At 48.5% G+C, this 11,888-nt stretch overlaps 4 protein-coding genes; 1 reads left to right on the top strand and 3 right to left on the bottom strand.

Moving 5' to 3' along the window:
* Positions 1 to 1,036: 1,036 nt before the first annotated feature.
* Positions 1,037 to 2,512, bottom strand: FFUJ_04872 (related to amine oxidase; the record flags this gene model as incomplete). XM_023571790.1 has 2 exons in its annotated part: positions 1,037 to 1,791; positions 1,909 to 2,512. The coding sequence occupies 2 exons, from the start codon at positions 2,510 to 2,512 to the stop codon at positions 1,037 to 1,039; spliced, it is 1,359 nt and encodes a 452-aa protein (XP_023426036.1).
* Positions 2,513 to 3,251: 739 nt separating this feature from the next.
* Positions 3,252 to 3,699, top strand: FFUJ_04873 (uncharacterized protein; the record flags this gene model as incomplete). XM_023571789.1 has 2 exons in its annotated part: positions 3,252 to 3,367; positions 3,423 to 3,699. 2 exons carry the CDS (start codon positions 3,252 to 3,254, stop codon positions 3,697 to 3,699), a joined length of 393 nt encoding a protein of 130 aa, XP_023426035.1.
* Positions 3,700 to 4,015: 316 nt separating this feature from the next.
* On the bottom strand, positions 4,016 to 6,176 carry FFUJ_04874 (related to RING finger protein (TRIAD); the record flags this gene model as incomplete). XM_023571788.1 has 2 exons in its annotated part: positions 4,016 to 5,681; positions 5,806 to 6,176. The coding sequence occupies 2 exons, from the start codon at positions 6,174 to 6,176 to the stop codon at positions 4,016 to 4,018; spliced, it is 2,037 nt and encodes a 678-aa protein (XP_023426034.1).
* Positions 6,177 to 8,628: 2,452 nt separating this feature from the next.
* Positions 8,629 to 11,829, bottom strand: FFUJ_04875 (related to excision repair protein RAD4; the record flags this gene model as incomplete). XM_023571787.1 has 2 exons in its annotated part: positions 8,629 to 9,562; positions 9,611 to 11,829. The coding sequence occupies 2 exons, from the start codon at positions 11,827 to 11,829 to the stop codon at positions 8,629 to 8,631; spliced, it is 3,153 nt and encodes a 1,050-aa protein (XP_023426033.1).
* Positions 11,830 to 11,888: the final 59 nt, after the last annotated feature.

The following is an 11,888-nucleotide window of genomic DNA, read 5'->3' as shown; positions in this document are numbered from 1 at the left end:
AAGCCTAACTAAAGTACAGAGAGAGAGACAAGAGAGACGAGAGAGACCTTTTGGATATGAACGAGTCGCCTCCTCCCTCGTCACGGACACAGAGATTCGCGCATGCGGGCAAAGTCAATCTAGATTTCGTGGGGGGGTTCGTTGAGAGAGAAAGAAAAAAAAATTGGCTAGGATTATAAAACGTGACAAGGCAAGGCAAGACAGCCTAAGCAGAGACAAAGACGAGGGTTTGGTTTTGGAGGTTTGAGCTTTGGCCGTAGTTGGGCGGGAGCTGGGAGTCAACAAAGGCCCAGAATCGGGAGCGGGAACACAAGCGAGCGAGTGGGTCCCATCGGTTTCGAAAGTAAACACACTAAGAAGTTACTAGAGTTAGCACACCAACTGCGCTGGGCCCGAAGAATGGAACCCACTAAATTTTACAGGTCAGGTCCCTACAGCCCAGCACGATACGATACGATCGTGCGTCACACAGATTCACTTTTGATGTAGCATTCAACCAACAGTTGATCAACAACAACAGCAACGCAACACGTGATGGGAACAACAAACATTGTTACTGAATCAAGCTGTACTATTTTTGTTGTTGTTCACGGCTGCAGCTAGCACGGCACTAATAAGTGCCCAAGTTAGTAGTCTCTTGCTCTTGGTTCCTTTCTCTACATGTTGTGTCCCAAATAAATTCGGTGGCCTGGACAACAAAAAACCCAATCTCAACAACAGCGGTCAAACACAAATTCAATGCTGACCATGCCCTGGGCGGGGATCAGCGGGAGCTCCCTTGCTAAATTCCAAGGCATTGACCGCTAAACTTAGACACAGAGAGAGAGAGAGAGAGAGAGAGAGCCCCGCTAATATAAAGCCTCCCAAGACCGCGTCTGACGCGTTCAGCTATTTCCGACAACAGATAAGACTATATATGATAGCCAAGGAAACTGAGTTCAATATCCGTATAAATGAACTACAATAGACGAATATAGAATATCCATATCTGACTCTGCTTTAGCAACAAGAAACAACTAATCGGGCTGGAGGTGGGCTATTCTGTTGATTCTCTCTTAAATGCCCGAATAACCTCTTCGGCTCCCCGTATCCCACTCCTCACCGCACCGTCCATATACCCCTTCCAGACCAACGAAGTCTCAGTGCCTACAAAATGCACTCTCCCAACCACCTCACGCAATACTTTTCCACTATCACTCGTCAGCGTTCCCGGTATCATCACCGGTGACGGGCAACCCCAGATCCAGGGCTGCTTGATCCACTCCTGCAAGATGATATTGACAGGTTCAGGTGCCTTTACACCGACACCACTGAAGACTCCGTTGAACTGCTCGAGCACGATTCTTCGTTTCTCTGCATATGACCACTTGGACCAGTCTCTGCCTCTGTCACCCACGACAAAGCAGGTGATGCTGTACTGCCCATCTTCTGGTGAGCATGTATCTCGTGAGAAGTGAATTGGGCCTGTCTCGCATTCTATGATGCCGCTGAAACCAGCGTCGCGCCACCATGGCTTGTCAAAGACAAAGATGGCTTTAGACGTACAGCCTAGTGCAGTGCTTTCGCCTAGTGTCTTTTTACTCTCTGGTAGCGGCGGCTCGAAATTGATAGAAGGGTAGAGACACGTGGGAACTGAGACAATGACCCTCTCGGCTCGGAAGTTCTGATTTGGGTTGGCTGTTTCGATCAAGACACCATCAGAGCCTTGTTTGATTGTCTTGACGGGGCTGCGAAGTCTCACGGCTGTCTCTGGGAGCTTTGCTGCTAGACGGACCGAAAACGTCTGGTTGCCTGTTTCTTGTCAGCCAAAGGCTCACTTCACGATAGACTTGAGGTACTGGCCTTGTCTGTTGCGCAAATATTGCCCTCCGTCCTTCTTGTCAGAAGCCATGTTGTCCAAGCCCGTACCGCTGCGGATATAGTCGACCATGAACAAGGCGCTGACTTCATCTGGCCCAACACCCAAGAGGGGACTCGTAGCCGAATCAGCAACAGCAGGACCAAGTTCAGGACCCAGAAACTTTACACTGAGCTCATTGAACGTCATAGAGTCCAGCATCTCGGCTTCAGGATGAGCCGAAGGGTTCTCTGGGTCAATCTCGTCAACCCACTTGTTCAGTTTCTCAAGGAGTTTCTGAACAATATCGGCTGCATCTGGAGGTACAGGCATTCCGGTACCATGTTTTATCTTGGTAACATTGCTGGTTGAATCCTGGTGCAGATTGTATCCAGTGGCTCTCTGCTCGATCAGATCAAAACCAAACTCTTGCGCGAGCTTGTAAATCTCGCTTTGGTTCGTATCATTGAGCCAAGCGGCGCCCAGATCGACTTTACCTTCCAAGTGAGAGGCATCGACGCTCAGAGTCTTGCCGCCAACTCTGTCGCCAGCTTCGAGAACGATAACAGAATGGCCAGCTTCATGGACATCGACAGCGGCGCGAAGACCAGAAAGGCCTGCGCCGACGACGACAACGTCGACTTTCTCAGGGTTGTGTGAATTGGTGATGGTCATTTTGAGATGAATAGAAACGTAAGGGGGAAGCGAGCAAAGCTGCTACTCTTGACATATTTATAGGCTAGACAGCAAGGGTGGCTAAATCCTTCTTGAGGCTATAATCTGACATGACTGAAACAGATTGGTAGTTGTACACATTCCTTCTAAGTTGGGTCTGAGCATCTTACTCATTGTCGTACAGTTTGTGAGAGTGAGATTTGCTCATTGATCGACCCTGGTGAGGGCAAGAAGTCAGCAATAGCAATTTAAGCTTCTTTTATCTTAGGCTTGAAGCGATGAGCCTGCGCTTTTCTGACATATACTCCGTTTTAGACTTATGATCAATTATACACTTTAGTTTATAGCAATTCTTTCCAACAGCGCTCAATTGTGTCTTTCATCCGTCATGATAGAGGGGCAGCTCAGATAAGATGCTCTGACAGATTATCCTTCAATATAGTAGATTAGTGGGTAAGCAACGTCTGTACCTGGCAATCTGATTATGTCCTGACTCATCATTCTTCGGAGTCGTCGTAAGATCAATCATGTATCGATATATCACTCTTGTTGGCAAGGTTTGTCTGCCCATCAATGTAACTCATTCCTCTCAGCCTCCCAACTCCAACGGGAGATCTTCACGTGGACCCAAATGCCCACTTCGCTTTTAGCGCGTCATGATACATCCCCCCCTCTCTCTCATACACCAACCACTCACCCTTTCAACCTCCACAATCACCAGAAACAAACTATCATCGCAATGGCAAGCCAGTCAGGCGGTATCACAGTCCAGCACAACCCCTCCCCAGCAAGCTATCGCCTCATCGAACTCCCTCCGGACCTATTATCTCTTCTCGAATCGGACGATGCACCCGTGTAAGTCAACCCCTAATCTCACTCCTCTCACAAGTACTATGCTGATATTAGCCAGATTAACTATGGAGTCCTCTGATTCATCGGCTGTTATCAAAACGCCTACAAAGACATATGCTCTTCGTCAAAAGAACACTTCAAATGCTCTCATGCTCCTCTCACCCACGCCTCTACCTCAATCGTCGGATGGACATGTTGAGCAGGGCATCTCTATCATTTCTACCATCAAGGAGACTGTTGAGCTTGATACTGTTCCTGATGTGTCTGTTGGTACCGCAAAAGGACTTGGTGGCGGTAAAGGGAAGTGGCATGAGCGATTCGGGAGAAACAGGTAGTGCACTGGCTGTATATGAATATTATGATACACTTTGATTGCTTGTGGAAAGAAATTAACGCCGTCTAACAACATGAAGAAGACCCCAGTCTCGCAGTCCATGAAGTAAATGACACTATCCCACAAAATACATGCAACGCCCTTCTGGATCCATAACCTTGCTCCCCTTCCCCTGGCCTTCACGTTTCTTGCACCGCTTGCCATAGAGTACGTGGCGGTCACATTCGCTGTGTTTCTCTTCGTCCCCTGCACCGTCAAGTTTCTACACAGTCACCTCTCTATCCTCTCAACCAAACCCTTTCGCTCATTGAGCCCAGTCATCGCTGCCCTGGGCCACGCCAGTTACCCATATGGTCAGGTCGGCCCATCATGTACGGATAAAACGGATTAAAATTTACCGCTCCTTGAAGGTTAAACGGTAACCCTGGTATCGCTGGACCCGGGTCTCCTGGTGCCATTGGGAACGCTCCGACCTGGGGTTGTTGTTGTTGTGCTTGGATCGGCATTCCTGCCATGTGTTGTGCTTGCGGCACCGGCGCGGGTGGTGCCACTCTATTACCAAGGCGATCAAATGCATTTTTAAGGTGATATCGAATTCCTCTATGTGCCTGCCCACGGACTTCGTTCAGCAGATGATTCTCTTGACGAAAATGGTTTGCGCCGTGTGCCAGTCCCTGCAGTGCCTGTGGCAGCTGCGGCTGCGGAACATCAAGAAATGGCCTTTGCCCTCCAAGTGGCGGATTCGGCGGCACAGGAATGTGATCGGCTCGATCCCTAAATCTGTGTCCGAATCTGCTTTTCCGCCGCATATCGTCGGTCTTAACCTTTTCAGACATGTTAAAATTCAGGAGTTCGGGCGCTGATGCAAGCTCTGGATTCTCCTCCAAGACTTTCTGTTTAGCTGCCTTTTCAGCTGCATTGACTTCGTTTTCATGACGCTCTTCAGCACTCTCGAATAAGGGGCAGTTGCCTTGCTTACCCCCTCGACTCTCATCGTTGAAATGATTGTAGTCACAAGACTTGGAACAGACATAGCACTGAACGTTACCACAGCCTTTGCGGGTGCAAGTCATCTTGTTGCAGCCTTCTTCCTTGATGAAAGGGGTGCTGCACTTGTTGCATTTGCGGATGAGGGCTCTCGACATAGCCTCTTCTACCTCTCGCCGCAGATCGACACCTCTCTCGATGGCTGCCTCCTGACAGGTTTTCGGTATGTGTGTTTCATAGTTACAAAGCCGGCAACTCGTGATTTTGCAGTCGTCGTTTCGGCAACGGAACTCCCTGTCGACGTCGACAGGCGGGTACTCCTCTGCATAGCGACAAAAGGGGCAGTTGGCGAGGTCGGGCAGTTTGGCCATGCGCAGATTGGCCTCTTGTTCAATTCGATCGATTGCCGCAGTCAGTTTCTTATTCAGGAACTTCTGGCGCTCGCTATGAGAGAACCCAGCCGTACACCCGACCATGGACATGCATTCAAGTTCGTACTTTGAAAGGCCAATTTGTGTCTCTGCGTGTCGGCGGGCGCAGTTGATACAGAAAGGGTGAGGATCCTTGGCTTGACAATAGACGAGTCTGTTCCATGCAGTATCGGCAAAGCAACACCCGCACTCAGTTACTTCTCCTCTTGCATCTGCCGACTCGAGGTTCATCCTTTCAGCCTCCTCGGCCAATGCTTCCGCTCGACGCTTTTCAGCTACGTCAAACTGCAGTAATCGAGCAGCCTCGAGTTCCCTCATCAATTCTTTTTCCCAGTCGTGAGAGCAGGTTTGTATGGACGCGTCGATCCTCTCTTTTCTGTATCGCTGTACCGGCACTGAGGGCGTCTTCTTCAATTTCCAAGGCAACGGGTGATGATCGCTTGCCTGATTTATGGCAGTATTAATGGCATTAAATGTTGGGAAAAGACGATTTCCGTTTTCAGAGAGGGTTTGTTGAATGACCTTGACTGGTACCAGTGGGAAATCCCCTGCGATCATTTGCTTCCTGTGTAAAGGTTAACTGGACAGCTCTCAGCCCCAATCTCGCTCATACTGGCAGGAAGCTCTAACACCAAAAGCCACACAGCGAATGACGGAATATGTGCGGTCGAAAGGGGAGTTAAACTTACATAGTGGCCATTTGGGTACTCTTGGGGCCAATGACTTGTCCCTCGAGGTTACTGTATTTGCGCTTTGCTTCGGAGAGCCTGTCCTGTAGTTTCTCGACTTCGTCTTCACCTTCGTCTTCATCTTGTCCCTCAGCCGTGCGCTTCCTCTTGCCAATGGCCTGTTTTGGTCGCTTTGCTTTTTGATATACTTGCCCCGACTCTTGGAGATCGAGGAGGTGATTGATCACATCATGGGGGACGAATGATAGAGGACCAGCAATCGTCTTGACATACTCAAGGCAGATGTCGGGAAATAGAGCAGTTACTTCTTGTATGCAAGTGTCTTGTAGAGGCGGAGATGATTCTTCTGTCTCGCTTTCGGGATCCTCCATCCTCGTGATGGTCAAGTTCTTTGGCTCCTTGTTTACGATCAAGAGTTGAGGCCTAGATTTGATGATAACGGTTAGAATGAGATGAAGAGAATGAATTCATAGTATTGAAGAGGCCTGCTTTTTTTTGATGATCTGGGGGTGGATCGATCTGTATCACTTCCATTCCGAGACTTGTGGATGATGATGATGATGCCGCCAGCTGACACTGCTCGAGCAGATGCCCTTCACAAATAAATGCTCTGATATTCAAAGGGATATGCAATGAAGGGAAGATGCGGTGGCAGTGGGGAACAGAAGGAGTTGATTGCGACAGTGATTCAGCACTTGCAACGACTGTCACATAAGTATGGATAGTAAGTAACCAAGATGTTGGCGTCGCACTTTCACACTAACTCTTGACTTTCACTCTCACTCCGAGACGATGACCTCTTCCACTCTTCACGGCTCACCCGAAACAATTTCGCGCGCAAAGGCAAATGAGTATCAAGGTTCGCCGTGTCTTCAGAGGTCACTCACTGAGAGACAAGGGCGGCGTCCGTGGTGATAATGACGCCACGGCTCAACACGAAAGCTTATGTCCATGATTGCAAGTGGCACTCTTCTCTGGCACAAGGATTCGAAGAATGGGATGCGAGAAGCCAGCCCGCGACTTTGCGGCGTGAAGAAAGTTTTGACTTGTTGTTTGTTTGCTTGTTTGCTCCAGAACATGGATGAGATAGAAGAACCTCGATATTCTTACCTGCGACAAAGATTCTGATTCTGTAGGTATTTCGGTGAATACTCAGCACAGTTGAAGCTGTGCGTAACTAATCGCTTGTACTTCGTTTCGCTATAGGTGAATGATCGAGGCCGTATGGTTATGTTGAGATTGATTAATTCGACGTCGGTTGAAGATGGGTGAATTTGGAGAATAGATAGATAGATAGAAGAGGAGACGAGGTAGAATCGAAGAGAAGAGAAGGTTAAAGGTGTCTAGGTTTTGTCGCTCATAATACCTAGACGGGAAGCGAGAGAGAATGAATGGCCAGCTCCTTCTATCCCTTCTTTGTGCTTTATTCAAGACTCCATCGGCAAATGGAAAATGGATTAACAGCGACTGATCGATTGTTCAGTGATCGCACTATCGCAGTTCGAAGCTGCCTCGTTTCAAACCCCCGCTCGCTTCAATAGAGTAGAGGTTTGCAAACAACGAAATGGAAGTTGACAATACGAAATGAGGAACTATGTAAATGGAGAGAACAAGTTGAACAATAGAGGGATAGAGGGAGGCGCAATATGCCATGGGATGTGGTAGTTATGTTTCGAGAATTAATTCATCAACCATGAGGTCCAAAGTTCGTAATGTTGGTATAACTTCATGAGAAAGTAAGGTAGACGCTCACGAGATGCGGAGTAAAAGAGTCAGACGAGGTGGGAGCTGAGTGAGTGAGTGAGTGAGTGAGTGAGCGAGTGACGACAAAAGCCAATATATAGAATAGAGGCTACAACACTCTTTGATTGGAGTAGTTTATTACGAATCTGACAGAGATATGCAGGAGAAGAGTCAGTCTTGGTGATGGACAAAGAAGCCCAAGTTCAGGAAAAGATGACGGAAGAAACCTTGGGTCTCGTGATGGATGGATTGGACGGATGCAATGTGTTGGTTTGTAACTTGGGTAGGTAAGGTAGGTAGATAAATAAGCTGTCGCACTCGGGTATGATACGATGCGACATGCAATTTGAATGAATGGTAGCATTTATTTAACTAGTAGGTGGTCGTCTAGCCTGTACCTAACTTAGAGCTGGCCTAAGTACAACAGAGCAAAGCATCGACGGCGTTTGTGGCGTATAAGGTTTCTTCGGAAGGGGATCAAAGTCAGTCACTCAGTCCATCAAATCAATCAAATGAGACGGCTTCCTCCAAATGCACGTATGTATGTGGATGAATGTGGATGGCCAGATGAGTGAGGGGTTGTCAGTTGGTCGGTCATTCAGCTGAATATACAACCCAACAACTCCTTGCCAGGTCGAACATCTGCCTGTCATTTTAGCCTAGAAGGTCTATTCGCATAATCCATACACTCACTCCAGGAGTAGATCCATTAGTCTACAGCATAATGCTGAGGGAAAGCATGTTTACATGATGCTATATAAAGAACGAGTCTCCAACCAAGAACTAGGTAGTCTACCTACTAACCTATTCAACTGTCCTCTCGCTCTCCCAGCTAACGTAGTCGAAACAAATCAGTTTCTACTTACTAAGTTACACAACATTCATATCCCATCAAACCGCCAATGCACAGATCCGTGGTTTGTCGGCCTAAGAGTCAATATTCATTTCGTTAGCTTGTAAACTTTGCAAACGGATATTTCCCGTCCCTGCAAACTGACAACTGATAGGTATTATCATTAACCGTACCATCACATTACTATCATGTATTATTACACTGAGCCGAGCCGCTCAGGGGCAATCCTACTCATCGCCCTCAGATTCAGCATATGAATCTCCTACCTCATCTTCCTCTTCCATCGCATCTTCATCATACGAGATAACTTTCCGTCCGCTCCGCGTTGACCGTCTTGTTGCCCGTCCAGCTGAAGGCTTTTCCTTGGCTACTTTTGCTGGACCTCGCCTCCTTGTCCTTGCACTCGTTTGTGGCGGCTCAGACTCTGCCTCGGATTGTGGATCCAGTTTGGGCTCCTCTTCATCTTCATGCTTCAGCCCTGCATCGAACTTTGTGTTCACCGGTCCAGACTCCGCTTCAAACTCCGACCCTGCTTCGACCTGCGATTCCGGGGCCGGTTCTTGTTTGCTGTCAACCTCCATCTGCATCATTACTCTTTGCTCATCTGCGCCATCGTGCTCCATCACTAGTCCATCATCGCCATCGTCTTCCTCATCAACAGCAGGGAAGAAGCTCGAAGTGTGATGGGCCGGGGGTTGCTCTTCCTCCTCTTCTTCCACATACCCCTCTGGAAGAAATCCGCCAGCCATCTCTTCATCCTCAACCTGTGGCTGCTTCTTGGTCTGGACCGAGTCTCTAGCATGTCCAAATACTGATATTTCATCAGTAATTTCGCCATATTCTTGTCGAATTCGTTCTGCAATACGCATGCCCATGAGGAAGCGACGCCATTGAGCCAACGCCTTCTTTCGTCGCTTCTCATCTTCTTTTCGTGCACGTTCTGCCTCATCCTTCTCGAGCTCTACCATCACCATGTCGTGGTTCTCTTCAGCAATCACAACTCCCTGGATAACAGGCACAGCCATTCGATGACCAAATTCAAAGTCCACAACGGCCTCCGCATAGTCGATTTGCAATTTTTTACAAACACGCATAGCCCCTCGGAAGGGTACATGCACAGCACCCTCAGGGCACATATGTTCAGCAAATAAGTCGATATTCCTATGGCCCGGTTAGTAGATTCAAGTTAAGGAGTAATCGGCTACATACCCGTATTCGTTCTTGGGGATAACGCCGTCCTTGATCGGTGGCGGAATGATCCACTCAGTTTGCTCCCAGCTGTAGAGCCCCTGCAGGACCTTTTGTCCTGTGGCAGCTTCTGCTTCCATGATTTCTCGCCGGCGATTTATCGTAGCTGCGCGATAGGGTACCCTCTTCAATGGCTGCTCTCCTGCCAGTGGTGCGCGTCCCTGTTTATGCCAGGTCTCGGCACTTTTGACGTTCAGTACATCGCTGCGAAGGAACACGTCCTCTTCCTCGACCTTGCCACCTTTGCCCTTGTTTTTGAACACTTTGACACCCTTGGCTCCAGGCCTGAGTGCCTCTTCACGCTTCAAGTGTCGCTCGAGGACAAACTCCTTGGACTGCTTGTAGTATTGTAATGTCTCCTGGCCCTCTTTGACCTCCTTCTTTTCGGGCTTGGCAGGCTTCAGATCTGTTGCTTCTTCAATCTCATCGACTTCTGTCACAGGGTGGTCCTTGTTGCCTCTCAGATATCCGGATATTGCGGTTTTGAACCAGTCAAACTGATCGTATCTCTTAATCTTCCCATGACGGTTGTAGACAGGGATTTTCTCTGGTGTCATCCTCACTCCCTTGGTACGGCCAGGAAGCGTATTCCGCTTCAGATATCTGACTGTGACATCCTTGCCAGTTCCATCTTGTGAATAAGCAACGATGTATGCCATAATTTGACGTGCTTTGTCGGCCTTAGCTCCACGAGGTTCCAATGATTCGATGAGATCTCGGTTTGTTCCAACTACGTTTTTAACGATAGCATCGACGGGCAGGTATTTGTTAGTGACTGGTGATAGGACTTCTGTCCAATAGTGTGGGAACTCCATGTCGGCGTCATACTTTTTGGTCGGTGTCTTGGACAATGTCTTCCTTGGCGTGATATCCATCTCAACGACAGATTCATCATCAGTGTCCTTATACTCAAGCTCTAGATCATCTGGGTCGCTTTCAACCTCGGTTTTGGGTCTTGTTTTCCGTGTGGGATTTCTCGTGGGCTCTTTCGTTTTCTTCGTTGACTTCTTCTTTGCTGTAACCCTGCTCTTTGTGGCCGCTTTCGCCTTCTTCTCGAATGTCTCGTTTTTCTGGTCCGCGCTTCCACTCTTTTCAGGCTCGGCCTCCTCAAGTTTATTCCATCCAAAACCTAGACAAGGCAAGTTTGCGACCAGTCGTGCTTCGAGGCCCAGTCCACGAAGCAAGGCTGTAAATAACTGGGCACCTACATCTCTGCTCCCCTCACATGCTCGCGCATGACGTCTGAAGTCCTCCAGGTTTGAGATCTTCTCACCAAATTGCTCTGGATCATGAGTTTCGACTTTTTGCGCTTTCGTAAGACGGTCTAATCGCTCAAGAGACATGTACCCCCATTTCCTCAGCCCTGGCGCTGTGACTCGAAAGCGCTGTTTCCACCAAGCTGACAGTGTTTGCATAAGTCGAAATAGGGGGTCTCCATGACTCATATCAACAGCCCCTTCTTCCAATCTCTCAGCTTCTGCACCCCAGTCGCGCGACTTTCGATCCTGGACCTTTTTGCCTTTCCCCTTCCCTTTCGATTTTGCATTTTCCTTCACTGGCGTCTTTGGTGTCGGGTTCTTTTCTAGACCACTGTTGCGCCTCCATCGATCCACCTCATCCCAGAGTCTTGGAGGAAGATGAGAGATCATAGTCGCCTGGACTTCGGGATCGCAAAGCCATGCATTTCGGGTAGCATTGTGCCACAAAAGTAACATGACGTGAACGCAATGTGTGGCATGGCGGACTTTCCTCTCACGTTTTGAGGGTCCTTTTCTGTCAAATGCATTTGTGAGTGAGATTCTAGTGTCCCTTGTGAGTGTCAATTCCAAGTCCCCGGATGTTACCGGGGCGTCCGGTAGTGGTGCGACTGGTGCTTGAACATCCTCAAACTCAATATCTTCATCATCCTCAGAGTCCGCTTCAATGGCTTTCGATTGATTCGGTGGCAAAACATCCTCAAATTCATCTTCTGACAACGATGTCAATGAGCTTTCGTCGTCGTCGTCTCCAAATCCATGCAGAATCGAGTTTGAGTTAGGTGTTGCAGATGCGTCCAGATCATCGTACAGTGTTACTTTGCGCCGTGATGAGTCGGGCTTCTCTTTAACTGCTTTTGACGGTCTCCCTTCTCCAGGCGATGGCGACTCACGCAAGCGTTTGCGTGGTACTAAAGGAGGCATCTTGGTCTCGTAAATAAGATTGTCACATTCTGCGAAGTAGGATGAATTAAGGCTTGATG

This window comes from Fusarium fujikuroi, chromosome FFUJ_chr02, assembly GCF_900079805.1.
Source record: "Fusarium fujikuroi IMI 58289 draft genome, chromosome FFUJ_chr02".
Classification (NCBI taxonomy): Eukaryota; Fungi; Ascomycota; class Sordariomycetes; order Hypocreales; family Nectriaceae; genus Fusarium; species Fusarium fujikuroi.
This window is presented reverse-complemented; position numbering and strand designations above follow the sequence as displayed.